The following is a 13,640-nucleotide window of genomic DNA, read 5'->3' as shown; positions in this document are numbered from 1 at the left end:
GAGTGGGACAAAATCCCTCCTGAGATGTGTGCAAACCTGGTGGCCAACTACAAGAAACGTTTGACCTCTGTTAAAGAAAGGGGCAATCCTACGAGATAATGTCTGGCATAAGGATAATTTACCACTCTTACCAAGGTCACTGTTTTGATATATGGCAATATTGACACATGGGCAAAGCCATGTGTCAACAGGGGGGATGGTAAGGTAAAGTAGGTTAGGAATGGTATAATACTGAGTAGGTTAGGAAACACTTTGTGGCTATGATAAGGTTAGGAAACACTTTGTGGTTATGATAAGTAGGTTAGGTTAGGAAACACTTTGTGGCTATGGTATAATACGTTATGGTATAATACTTTAAAATAAATTGTTCACGTTGGTTTAACTTGTTGGGGCTACAGGTTAGCAATGAACCCCGAGTCGGGATTGCTAACAAGGCTGGAAATTCAAAACATCAAAAATCTAATAATTTCAATTTCTCAAACAATCAACTATTTTACACAATTTAAAAGATAAACATCTCCTTAATCTAACCACATTGTTCGATTTTCAAAGAGGCTTTACGGCAAAAGCAGAAACCAGCTAGAATTATGCACTAACCTTTGTCAATCTCCATCAGATGACACTCCTAGGACATTATGTTATACAATACATGCATTTTTTGTTCCATCAAGTTCATATTTATATCCAAAAACAGCATTTTACAGTAGCGTGAAATTCAGATTTTTTTCTTCTCTGAAATGCTTCCGGTGAACATAACAAAATTACTATTCGAAAACATTGGTAAATTCTAATATTGTCATTCAAAGAATAATATATTATCATCTCGTAATTGCTACCGAATGGCCAGATCTCAAAATAACTTCACTGGGAAATCACATTTTGCAATAAACGGGGTGCTATGCTAAGAACAATAAGCTATGCTATACAGTTAGCATCATCTAATATCGATAATAACATTGTAAATATCCCCTTACCTTTGATTATCTCCATCAGAAGGCACTGCCAGGATTTCCCAGGTCCGGAACAAATGTGGTTTCTTTTGACAAAGTTCATAATTTATGTCCAAATAACACCAAGTACTTAGCGTTCATTATGCTCCCACAAAACGTGGTGGGGGGGGTGTAAAATCACGCCGAAAAGCTAAAAAAACCTAGTAAATAATCTATTTACGTTCGTTCAAACATGTCAAATGTTGTTTAGCATTAATCTTTTGGTCCATTTTTAACGTTAAACATCAGTAATATTTTCACACAACCTATCCTATGTCTAGATAAACAATGATGACAAACTCGCGCTTCTCAGATTTATGCGCAGGCGCAAAAAATGAAGTGATGACATGTCAACTTCCCTGCATTCTAATTTGCTCTCTGTTTATCATAGACGCTTCAAACAACTTTATAAAGATCATTGACATCTAGTGGAAGCCGTAGGTGTTGCGAAATGAATCCTTTCTCACTATGGTATCTATAAAACAATGACACTAAATAGTACAGTCACAAAATTCACATTTTTTTGGATCTATTTTTCACAGGTTTTTGCCTGCAATATGAGTTTTGTTATACTTACAGACACCATTCAAACTGTTTTAGAAAATTCAGAGTGTTTTCTATCCGAATGTGTTAATAATATGCATATCCTAGCTTCTGAGTTGGTGTAGGAGGCAGTTAAAAATGGGCACATATTTTTTTCAAAATGTCTCAATACTGCCCCCGAGCCCCAACAGGTTAATTGAACGCATGAACGGCACCATTAAAGTAAGGCTGAGGAAAACACATACGAGCACAGGTAGAAATTGTGTACAATGTTTACCAATAGTACTAATGACTATTAGAATAACCCCGGATAGAAATGGATTGTCTCCATTCGAGAAAATGGACGGTAGGCCATATAGAATGCCCAAATTAGGAGGACCGGAGCAGGCCGACATCGAAGTAGAACATACCCTAGCAGAGCACATGAGAAGACTGTTTGTTAACCACACTCATATGTCAAAGCTTTTGTGTCCCACAGGTGAATTGCAGAAGAAGGTGATTCACTCTATCCAACCAGGAGACTGGGAGTGGATCCAATCCTTGAGGAGAAAAGACTGGAAGCAGCCCCGTTGGGAAGGCCCATACCAGGTTTTGTTGGTAACTGCCTTTGCTGTTAGAATAGCTGAGAGAGCCACTTGGGTCCACGTTACCCACTGCAAGAAGGTAGGAACACATAAACATCGGTGAACCTACGCAGAGTTAGGGAGCAGAACCGAGTGCTAATAGAGCCCGGGGGTTACCTCCCTAACGATGACTCCCTACCCCGACCTATCATCACTGTGTAAGCTCATAGAGGTGGGAGTATGAGGTGGTACCTAGCAGAACGTCTAAGGGCAGGAGAGGGTTGGCGGTTCCTAGGAATATTGGGAACTCTGAGCTGCATCATTGTCTTGATACATCCAGATCCACCATCTCACGGTAGTAATTATACTACGTCCCCGTCATTGCGAAGAACTAAAAGAGAAATGACCTAAAATACAGACCATCAAGGAAAAGTGTCCTATACCATAGGAATTTGAGAAGGGCAAAATGTAGGATTTAAAATAACGATTGAAAAATGATTGGGTAATTGGGGCAACACATGTCATAGATAAACTGCTGCCCATAGTGCCGCGTTGTATCTCTGTTCAGGACCCACGGCTGGTTGTTCCTGGGCTCAGGTGTTTAACCTGTTAGGGCTAGGGGGCAGTATTGACACGGCTGGATAAAAAACATACCCGATTTAATCTGGTTACCACTCCTACCCAGTAACTAGAATATGCATATACTTATTACATATGGATAGAAAACACCCTCAATTTTCTAAAACTGTTTGAATGGTGTCTGTGAGTATAACAGAACTCAAATGGCAGGTCAAAACCTGAGAGATTCCTTTACAGGAAGTGGCCTGTCTGACCATTTCTTGAACTTCTTTTCCATCTCTATCATTTACTAAGGATCTCTGCTCTAACGTGACACTTCCCACGTCGTCCATAGGCGCTCAGAGCCCGGGAAAAAACAGAATGTCGTCATTCCAGCCCCAGGCTGAAACACATTATCGCCTTTCTCAAGTGGCCGATCAAGGGACACTGGGCTTAGGCGCGTGACCCGACCGCCCCCGCCTTTGGGATTTTTTTCCTCTGTTTGCCGAAAAGGAGATTCCCTGTCGGAATATTATCGCTTTTCTACGAGAAAAATGTCGTAAAAATTGATTTTAAACAGCGGTTGACATGCTTCGAAGTACGGTAATGGAATATTTAGAATTTTATTGTCACGAATTGCGCCATGCGCGCGACACTTCTTTACCATTTCGGATAGTGTCTGGAACGCATCGAACAAAACGCCGCTATTCGGATATAACGATGGATTATTTTGGACCAAACCAACATTTGTTATTGAAGTAGCAGTCCTGGGTGTGCATTCTGACGAAGACAACAAAAGGTAATCAAACTTTTATAATAGTAAATATGATTATGGTGAGTGCTAAACTTGCCGGGTGTCTAAATAGCGAGCCCGTGATGCCTGGGCTATGTACTTAGAATATTGCAAAATGTGCTTTCACCGAAAAGCTATTTTAAAATCGGACATATCGAGTGCATAGAGGAGGTCTGTATCTATAATTCTTAAAATAATTGTTATGCTTTTTGTGAACGTTTATCGTGAGTAATTTAGTAAAATGTTAGCGAATTCCCCGGAAGTTTGCGGGGGGTATGCTAGTTCTGAACGTCACATGCTAATGTAAAAAGCTGGTTTTTGATATAAATATGAACTTGATTGAACAAAACATGCATGTATTGTATAACATAATGTCCTAGGGTTGTCATCTGATGAAGATCATCAAAGGTGAGTGCTGCATTTAGCTGTCTTCTGGGTTTTGGTGACATTATATGCTGGCTTGAAAAATGGGTGTCTGATTATTTCTGGCTTGGTACTCTGCTGACATAATCTAATGTTTTGCTTTCGTTGTAAAGCCTTTTTGAAATCGGACAGTGTGGTTAGATTAACGAGAGTCTTGTCTTTAAATGGCTGTAAAATAGTCATATGTTTGAGAAATTGAAGTAATAGGATTTTTAAGGTTTTGAAAATCGCGCCACAGGCTGCCAGTGGCTGTTACGCTTGCGTCCCACCTAGCCCATAGAGGTTAAACATACTTGGGGGATGGGATATGAGAACGGGCAGGAGGGATCATCTTGATGGGGATTAAAACGGAATCAGGATATTCAGAACTGTAAGGTAGACATGGTAGTAATGGTAGAAACAGTAACTAAAGAGGATATCAAACAAACTTATTGGGCTTGCGCCGATAACTACGGTTGGGATACCTGTCTACAATTCCAATTCACGGTAATCAATAATACAAAGTCCACAGGCCCTGCAGTTGACCCATTAATAGCCCTGGCCCAAAGGAACCAGGTAGGGGAAGAAAGAGTCAATTCGACCGCATATCCTGATATGAAGGACTTCCTCCTTAGAGAAATAAACCAAGGGGAAGTAGAGGGAATCCCTAATGAGAATCTCTGGTTGAAATGGATGAATTACACAGCCAGGGCATTGGGACAAACCAATTGTTATGCATGCTCAACTGGGCGACAAACTATGTTGACTGCTCCAATGCCACAGACCATGCTCTATTGTGTGTTAGACTTGGGATCTAATCAAAAACTGTTACCTGGATAGGGTTGGCCAGATTGAAAAACGCAGCCAATCCACCTAGACACAAGAATGGCACCAAGAACTTAGGTGATTTTAATGGCTGTAAGACGGTAGTTAATGTGACTGATTTAGGTTCAGAAGCCCAAGAAAAAATTCTCAACCTTACAGCTCCTATAACTGATGTGTGGTGTGCGTGTACTAGTAAAGGGCGCATACGGCAAACACTACCAAAAGGGTGGGGTAGGTACTTGCGCCCCGGTGTTATTGGTCAAACCAGTTAGAATTAGTCATCAGAGGCCAGTTATAGGAGGCCTGATTAAGAACAGGAGGGGTTTTGACCAGAATGAGAATAGCCCCATCTGGATGGATGCTATTGGCATCCCAAGGGGAGTCCCAGATGAATACAAAGCTATGAATCAAGTAGGGGAAGGCTTTACCACTACATTCTTTTGGTGGGTGACAATAAAAAAAATGTGGATTGCATCAATTATATATATTATAATCAACAGAGATTTGTGAATCAGACTAGGGATGCGGTGAAGGGGATCTCAGCTCAGTTATCTGCCACCTCCCTCATGACCTGGCAAAATAGGTTGGCTCGATATGTTATTGGCAGAAAAGGGCGGGGTCTGTAGAATGGTGGGCGGCCATTGCTGTACTTTTATCCCAAATAATACAGCACCGGATGGGACTGTTACTAAAGCTCTGGCAGGGTTGACCGCTCTAAGTGAAGACTGAGAACTCAGGGGTTAATACATCTGTGACAGGGTGGTTTGATGAAATGTTTGGTAAATGGAAAACCATAGTAGCCACCATCTTGGGGGCTGCTATCGCTTGTATGGGTATGCTCTTATTATGTGGTTGTTGACTTATTCCTTGTGTCCGAGGGCTGGTGAGTAAGGCGTTGAATGCTGTGACCCAGCAGATGGTGAGGTATGGACCAATTCCTAACTCAGACCAATGGAATGAAGAATACATGCCTCCAGGCCTGGTAGATACTGATGATCCCTTTGACACCGATAATCTGCAATTGGATAAAACTTCCCTTAGTTCTTAGTTCTGACGTGTGAAGGTTATAGTGAAAATCTTGAAAATGAAGCGCTATAACTGGAAGTAGTGATAGAACTAACCCCTGACATTGAGAAATCAGTATTGTAAATACATTTATCCTGCTTGTGTGTAATATTTAGTCAAAGGGTGGATTGATAGAAGAATTTATGTTTAAGGTAGTGACTAAGATATTCCAACCCGAAACTGTATGACATATGAAATGTACTAGAATCATAAGACTATAAACTGATGGTGTGTAGTTTAGTCAGAATTAGAACCAAGACATTGGGTTCCTTTCTCGCCATGTAAGCAGGGTGTAGTTGCGACAACAAAGGATAAGAGGCGCTATTGACAGATAACTTGTGCAACTGTGAAACCAATAACAGAAGATTCTGTCCTCACCCAGGGTAGTGGAAAAGTACAGCCTGTCCAACTAGGGAGTAGCCCATGATAAGAACTTGTGTGTGTATAAAAAGACTAGCTCTGCACTAGAAGGGCAGAGCGCTCTCTGAATAAAGAACTGATCATTTGTATGCTGGGACTCTGTCTATTTCTTAAAACAAGAGCCTTACAACCGCTAGGATACAGATGGAGTTATAAAAAGTTCAGTTAGAGCATTGAGATTCTCGTGACAGGTTTGGAGACTACACATTACAAATGTCTTGATTTTTCTGATTTATATTATAAATTTAATTACAGAATACTAAAAATAACATTACATAAAACATATTTTAAAGAAACCATTGTAATATTCAATGGTTGTGAATTGCAAAGTTCAGATATAAAATCTTTGAACAATGGTACATAATTGAAAAGAAAATTACATTTCATAAAATGCATATATATTAACAGTCAACCATAAAAAACAAGATGGGGAAAATTGCTGATAGATGAGATGCGTTAGGTAGTATACAGACTTGAGATGCACGCCACACCGCAATCAGTTTAGGATCTCAAGTCGTGTCTATGGTCAAAAATGGGTTGCCATGTGAACAGGTGAGAAAAAAATAGATTAAAAAAAGACTACAAAAGTGACTTGGTGACAGCTCCCATTATATCCACACTCATGTCTCTACAGAAAACCCTAAAACTGGCCTTGGATCTCCTCACTATACAGGTTAAGCTATACAATGCTTGCCAATGTTCGTACGTTTTTTATTCTCCAACATACTCATTTCACAACTAATGAGATATAATAGTCAGTGCATCTTGGAACATAAACCCAGGGCACACAACCATATTGTACAATTGATTGTGGTCAGTGCAGTGGTACAACTGACCGAAAAGACAAAATGGGATTGGAATCCACAATGTTGAAGTGGATTTACATTTTTATTAATTTAACCTTTATTTTACTAGGCAAGTCAGTTAAGAACAAATTCTTATTTACAATGACGGACTACACCGTGGATAAGGGGGAGTGCTTCACCACACTATCAATCTCTTTTTCTGCTTCTTCTTTCTACAGGTTTACAACAAACTGTCACTTTATCATAAGCCCTTGAGTCGTGAACACCCAAAATAACCCAAAAACACAATTGAAGGCCTGCATCCATATTCCCTATACAGTGCAATTTTTTGACCAAAGCCCTATGGCCCTGGTCAAAAGTAGTGCACTATAAAGGGAATAGGGTGCCATTTGGATGCAAAATTGACTGTCAGAGGTCCCACTGACACCAGAGGTCCTGCTGACACCCAAGGTTTATTCAGGGGAGAGCAGCGTTACAGAATGTACAGATGCATTGTATATAGAAGAATCACAATTCTAGTGTGTCTATCTATACATTACATTTCTATCAGTGACGTTCTTAAGCGCTGCACCTCATTCTATAAGCTTAACGCCCCTATGGCAAAACTGGCCTGAGTAATGTCCAAGCAGAGGTATTTCATTGGTCTCTGGTAGACTTGGATCACATTATTGACATGGTAAACACACAGAGGGAAGAAGCCATGAGTTCATTAACATATTTTGTTTCGTGCCGAGTGGTGCGGTTGTTCATTCTCCTAAGCAGTAGTGGTTGTCGTTGAAGACAAGATGAAAAGAGAGAGAGAGAGAGAAACCGTGATGAGACCAGAGGACCTGAGAGAACCAGCTGGATACGGATGGGTTGAGGTGACTCGACGACGGGACGCGAGCCGAACCGCAAGGTACGTTGTTTTCTACCTGGGATCGGACGCCAATTTGCGGTGGCTGGTTTAGCTTAGCTAGGTGCTGTTTTCAGATCAAGTGTGCGTGTATGAGTGTCTGTGTATGAGAGTGTGTGTGTGTATGAGTGTTTGAGAGAGAGAGAGAGCACATGACTGATTGTATGTTTATGTATCAGTGCCTTTATTTCTTGCAGGCGAGTGGTCTGGTCAGGTCTGATGCTGGTGGTAGTTATTGGCTGTGGGTCGGAGCAGGCTGGCTGGTTCTAGATTAAGGCAGAAGTGTCCATAAGCATCATGTTGGGGTCCAGGCTGGCAAAGAAGCGTACGTCTCTGTCCTTGTCCGCCTGCAGGGTCATCACCGTCTCCTCCAGCTCTTCTAAGTAGGCACTGCCCGGCTCTTTGAAGTACGCTGCAAGTACAAAGTCAAGTCAGTATTTATTTAAAGTGCATTTTACATGGGTCACAACTATAGAAATATAATTACTAGAATGGGTGTCCCAATTCAAGTCAATGAGGCCCTAATGGGTGGACCAGTGGGCAGTACTTAACAATTAAATATAAGAATGTAGGAAACTGGGGAAATATGGAGAACTATAGGAAACAATGAGGACTAGAGGGAAAAACCTTAACAAAATGAAGGGAGAAAATAGTCCACAGAAGAGAGAGGGAAAACAATATTCTAAGTGGTATGCTCGTTTGGATATTGGAACATACTGCGTAACACATTTTGGGAGGAGAAAAAAAACAACAACACGCAACGAGAGAGAAAATCTGTTGAAACTGGGAAAGACTCACTAACTGGATGTCGCTCTGGATAAATGACTAAAATGTAAATGTACCTGCAAGACCAGTCACCATTTATTATCATGTAGTGTGCTTGACTTGCCTATTGGTATTGCTCTATTCAATATAATTAGTAGTTATGCTCTTAGTAGTTATGCTCTTCTCTTGCTATTTATTAATTTCATGTGTATTGCATCATACGTGCATTTCTGTTTCTATTTAAGCAATAAGGCGGAGTGGGTTGAGTCACTGACGTGGTCTTCCTGTCTGGGTTGGCGCCCCCCTTGGGTTGTGCCATGGCGGAGATCGTTGTGGGCTATACTCGGCCTTGTCTTAGGACGGTAAGTTGGTGGTTGGAGACATCCCTCTAGTGGTGTGGGGGCTGTGCTTTGGAAAGTGGGTGGGGTTATATCCTGCCTGTTTGGCCCTGTCCGGGGGTATCATCGGATGGGGCCACAGTGTCTTCTGATCCCTCCTGTCTCAGCCTCCAGTATTTATGCTGCAGTAGTTTATGTGTCGGGGGGCTAGGGTCAGTCTGTTACATCTGGAGTATTTCTCTTGTCTTATCCGGTGTCCTGTGTGAATTTAAATATGCTCTCTCTAATTCTCTCTTTCTGTCTTTCTCTCGGAGGACCTGAGCCCTAGGACCATGCCTCAGGACTACCTGGCATGATGACTCCTTGCTGTCCCCAGTCCACCTGGCCGTGCTGCTGCTCCAGTTTCAACTGTTCTGCCTGCGGCTATGGAACCCTGACCTGTTCACCGGACGTGCTTGTTGCACCCTCGACAACTACTATGGATTATTATTATTTGACCATGCTGGTCATTAATGAACATTTTAACATCTTGACCATGTTCTGTTATAATATCCACCCTGCACAGCCAGAAGAGGACAGGCCACCCCTCATAGCCTGGTTCCTCTCTAGGTTTCTTCCTAGGTTTTTGGAGTTTTTCCTAGGGAGTTTTTCCTAGCCAACGTGCTTCTTTCACATGCATTGCTTGCTGTTTGGGGTTTTAGGCTGGGTTTCTGTACAGCACTTTGAGATATCAGCTGATGTACGAAGGGCTATATAAATAGATTTGATTTGGTATATGGCCAATATACCACGGCTAAGGACTGTTCTTAAGCATGACGCAACACGGAGTGACTGGATATAGCCCTTAGCCGTGGTATATTGGCCATAACCCACAAACCCCAGAGGTGCCTTATTGCTATTATAAACTGGTTACCATTGTAATAAGAGCAGTAAAAATACATGTTTTGTCATACCTGTGGTATATGGTCTGATTACAGTACCACGGCTGTCAGCCAATCAGTATTCAGGGCTCGAACCATCCAGGTTAGAATCTGTTTAAGAATATTCCCATACACATTATGTCAATCAAGTCCTCTGTTTGAAACACTGGAGGTTGCCTTGCATCACTAAAAGGAGAGAATATCTATCTATCTATCTATCTATCTATCTATCTATCTGGTGTGAGCTATCTCACTTGTCACCCCCAAAGCCAATTCCTCCTTTGGCCGCCTCTCCTTCCAGTTCTCTGCTGCCAATGACTGGAACGAACTACAAAAATCTCTGAAACTGGAAACACTTATCTCCCTCACTAGCTTTAAGCACCAGCTGTCAGAGCAGCTCACAGATCACTGCACCTGTACATAGCCCATCTATAAATAGCCCAAACAACTACCTCTTCCCCTACTGTATTTATTTAGCTCCTTTGCACCCCAGTATTTCTACTTTGCACACTCATCTACTGTCAAATCTATCATTCCAGTGATTTAATTGCTATATTGTATTTACTTCGCCACCATGGCCTATTTATTGCCTTTACCTCCCTTATCTCACCTCATTTGCTCACGTTGTATATACACTTATTTTTCTACTGTATTATTGACTGTATGTTTGTTTTACTCCATGTGTAACTCTGTGTTGTTATATGTGTCGAACTGCTTTGCTTTATCTTGGCCAGGTCGCAGTTGTAAATGAGAACTTGTTCTCAACTTGCCTACCTGGTTAAATAAAGGTGAAATAAAATAAAAATGTTAACATGCTCCATGGCTCAGGACGAAAGGCTGTTTTGGCTCAGCTCATTTGCTAAGAGGAAGAACTTTGCAGCTGTTTCTGATTAATAATCAATGCCATGCTGGTGGGTGGTAACATTTAAATTAAACCCAGCCCTGAAAAGAAATGTAGTGTGAAAAGAATTTGCACGTTCTCTCATAGGAAAAGACATGGCATTGACACAGATTTCACAAATGTCCCACCTTGGATTTCCCACTTCAAGTCCAAATATATCACACTTTCACTAAAATGATGACCTACTGAAGTAAATCATTTATAACATCATGGGTAAGCTCTGGCTGGCCATCATCTTTCAACTCAAAAAAGTGGATTTTCTGGTGTGAGCTTTTAAAATGTGAGAGACATATTCCCTCTCAAAGACAAATTATGTTCTATTTCATTCTTGACTTTCTCAATAGCATAAAGCATCTACATGCATGAAACATATTATTGGGTAGATAAGAGGGCCCAGTCTTTACCTTTCTCCATGACACTCTGCCGCATTGCTTTAGCCACCAGCACGCGGACGTTGGCCACGGGGTCCAACGACAGGCTGAGGAGACTGGGGAGGAGGTGCTGGGCAAACTGGTCCATTGGCATACAGTCCTCCTCCACGATGGCCTGGGGAACACAGCGGAGAGTGAGTTAATAGAAAAACAGCAGGGTTGTGTTCATTAGGGAATGCAACAGAAAATGTTTTAAAAATCAGTTTGGTGCCTTCTGTTTGGTGCCTAATGAACATGACCAAGCAGTCAGGCATACAATTCTCACATCCACCTTCTTTCAGAATAGTGCTATGGCAAGCATGGCTGATGCAATTTCACACTAAAACATTTTTTGAAGGCAGCAGCTATTGGGATTAGTGTTTGTATGGATTTATTTTCATAAATACTATGTGTGTCCTGACCTGGCAAATGAAGGCAAAGGCCTGGCGGCCCACCCATTTTGGACAGTGGCAGAAGCGGACGATGAGCTCGTTGATGAAGTTCAGGCCAAGCTCGCGGGCTCCACACGCATACATCTTCTGTAAGATCTCCACCACCTGGGACAGACAAGATGATATTTGATGACATTTCCACAATAGGAGGTCAAAATAACAGTATGAAATTGTGTATGAACCATTTGAAGAAAATGCCTGGAATTTCAGCCTGTTCAGGAAGGATGGATCTTTTGGCCCACATCATGACGTGATCTGATTATAATAAACCAATGACTGTTCATCTGGGTAATGGGGTGGGCTGTAGACCATCCTATCAGGGCTGTGTATGTAAATACAAGATATGACCAAAAGTATGTGGACACCTTGTCGAACATCTCATTTCTTAATCATCAGCATTAATATGGAGTTGGTCCCCCCTTTGCTGTTATAACAGCCTCCACTCTTCTGGGAAGGCTTTCCACTAGATGTTGAAATATTGTTGCGGGTACTTCATTGTCATGCTGAAACAGGAGAAGGCCTTACCCAAACTTTTGTTACAAAATCTAGAAATTCATTGTATGCTGTAGCATTAAGATTTCCCTCAACTGGAACGAAAGGGCCAAGCCCAAACAATGAAAAACAGCCTCAGACCATTTTTTACAGTTGGTACTATGCATTCGGACAGGAAGCGTTCTCCTGGCATCCGTGAAACCCAGATGCATCCGTCAGACTGCCAGATGGTGAAGCGTGATTCATCACTCCACAGAACGCGTTTACACTGTTCCAGAGTCCAATGGCGGCCAGCTTTACACCATTTCATCCAACGCTTGGCATTACGCATGGTGATCTTAGGCTTGTGTGCAGCTGCTCGGCCATGGAAACCCATTTCACGATGCTCCCGAAGAACAGTTCTTGTGAGGACGTTGCTTCCAGAGGCAGTTTGGAACTCATTAGTGAATGTTGCGACCGAGGACAGATTTTTACACGCTACAACACTCGGCGGTCCCGTTCTGTGAGCTTGTGTGGCCTACCACTTCGTGGCTGAGCAGTTGTTGCAATTACAGTTGATCGGGACAAACTGACTTGTAGGAAATCCTATGACGATGCCACATTGAAAGTCACTGAGCCTTTCAGTAAGGCCATTCTACTTCCAGTGTTTGTCTATGGATATTGCATGGCGGTGTGCTCTATTTTACACCTGTCAGCAACAGGTGTCGCTGAAATAGCCGAATCCACTCATTTGAAGGGGTGTCCACATACTTTTGTATATATAGTGTATGTGGGATGCTGGGCTGAAGGGCGTTGTAGTTTTCATGAAGCAAATATTCAACCTAGTTCAGCGCATAAACGTGGTAATTAAATACAATGACCACAATCCATTGCGCCTGTTCTTCCTGGCTCGAACAGAGCCCGCACAACAGACTGCATGATAGGAATGTCCACAACACGACGAGAGGGATAGAGACAGTTCGTGAGGTAGCTCTACCCGATTGATAGTTGTAGGAGCTGGTAATAAGCAGTCTTGAAAGTATGCCACATCTTCTTTAAAGAACTAGTCAAATGATTTTGTCAGACAGCTCTGCAGCATACTTAGGCAGCTACCAGCTAGCCACTAGCCTAGCTAAATAGGATGACTAAAAGACAGTACAGTATGGGGAAGCACAGAAATACCGTTAGATGATTGGCTGGCTGCTACTGCCTGAGCAGAGATGAGATGATCAAATAAAAACGAAGTAATATACACAACTGAAATATTTTGTTATTTCAGTCATTTCCTATTGATGTCTACCTAATGTGGACCTGACACAGACAATGGAATATTTTCAGCCATTTGGGATGCAAACAATGTTTGGGTGCTTCCCATTCTTAAGAAAGGGAGGTCACTGCATGAAGATGAGATGACTGTCCACTTCCACAGACGTTGGTCACAATACAGACATGCGTACACAAGCACACCTCATCATTGAGGACAATATGAGTACTTCAGGCTGTTAAACAATCATTTCAAAAATC

The 13,640-nt window shown here is 41.9% G+C and overlaps 1 protein-coding gene across 2 annotated transcripts in view; it reads right to left on the bottom strand.

The window, feature by feature from the left end:
* Positions 1-6,376: 6,376 nt before the first annotated feature.
* The window catches only part of LOC106583689 (serine/threonine-protein phosphatase 4 regulatory subunit 1), a 32,741-nt gene continuing 25,477 nt past the window's right edge, over positions 6,377-13,640 (bottom strand). For both annotated transcript variants that reach the window (XM_014168185.2, XM_014168186.2), the window contains exons 18-20: positions 11,616-11,750; positions 11,188-11,329; positions 6,377-8,271 (exon numbers count right to left, since the gene is read on the bottom strand). In XM_014168185.2, the coding sequence (XP_014023660.2) occupies positions 8,126-8,271; positions 11,188-11,329; positions 11,616-11,750 (423 nt within the window). In that variant the 3' untranslated portion in view covers positions 6,377-8,125. The remainder of the gene's footprint in view (positions 8,272-11,187; positions 11,330-11,615; positions 11,751-13,640) is intronic.

The sequence above is a fragment of the Salmo salar genome, chromosome ssa22, assembly GCF_905237065.1.
Source record: "Salmo salar chromosome ssa22, Ssal_v3.1, whole genome shotgun sequence".
Lineage (NCBI taxonomy): Eukaryota > Metazoa > Chordata > Actinopteri > Salmoniformes > Salmonidae > Salmo > Salmo salar.
The sequence above is the reverse complement of the archived record's forward strand: the minus strand, read 5'-3'. Positions and strand labels throughout refer to the sequence as shown.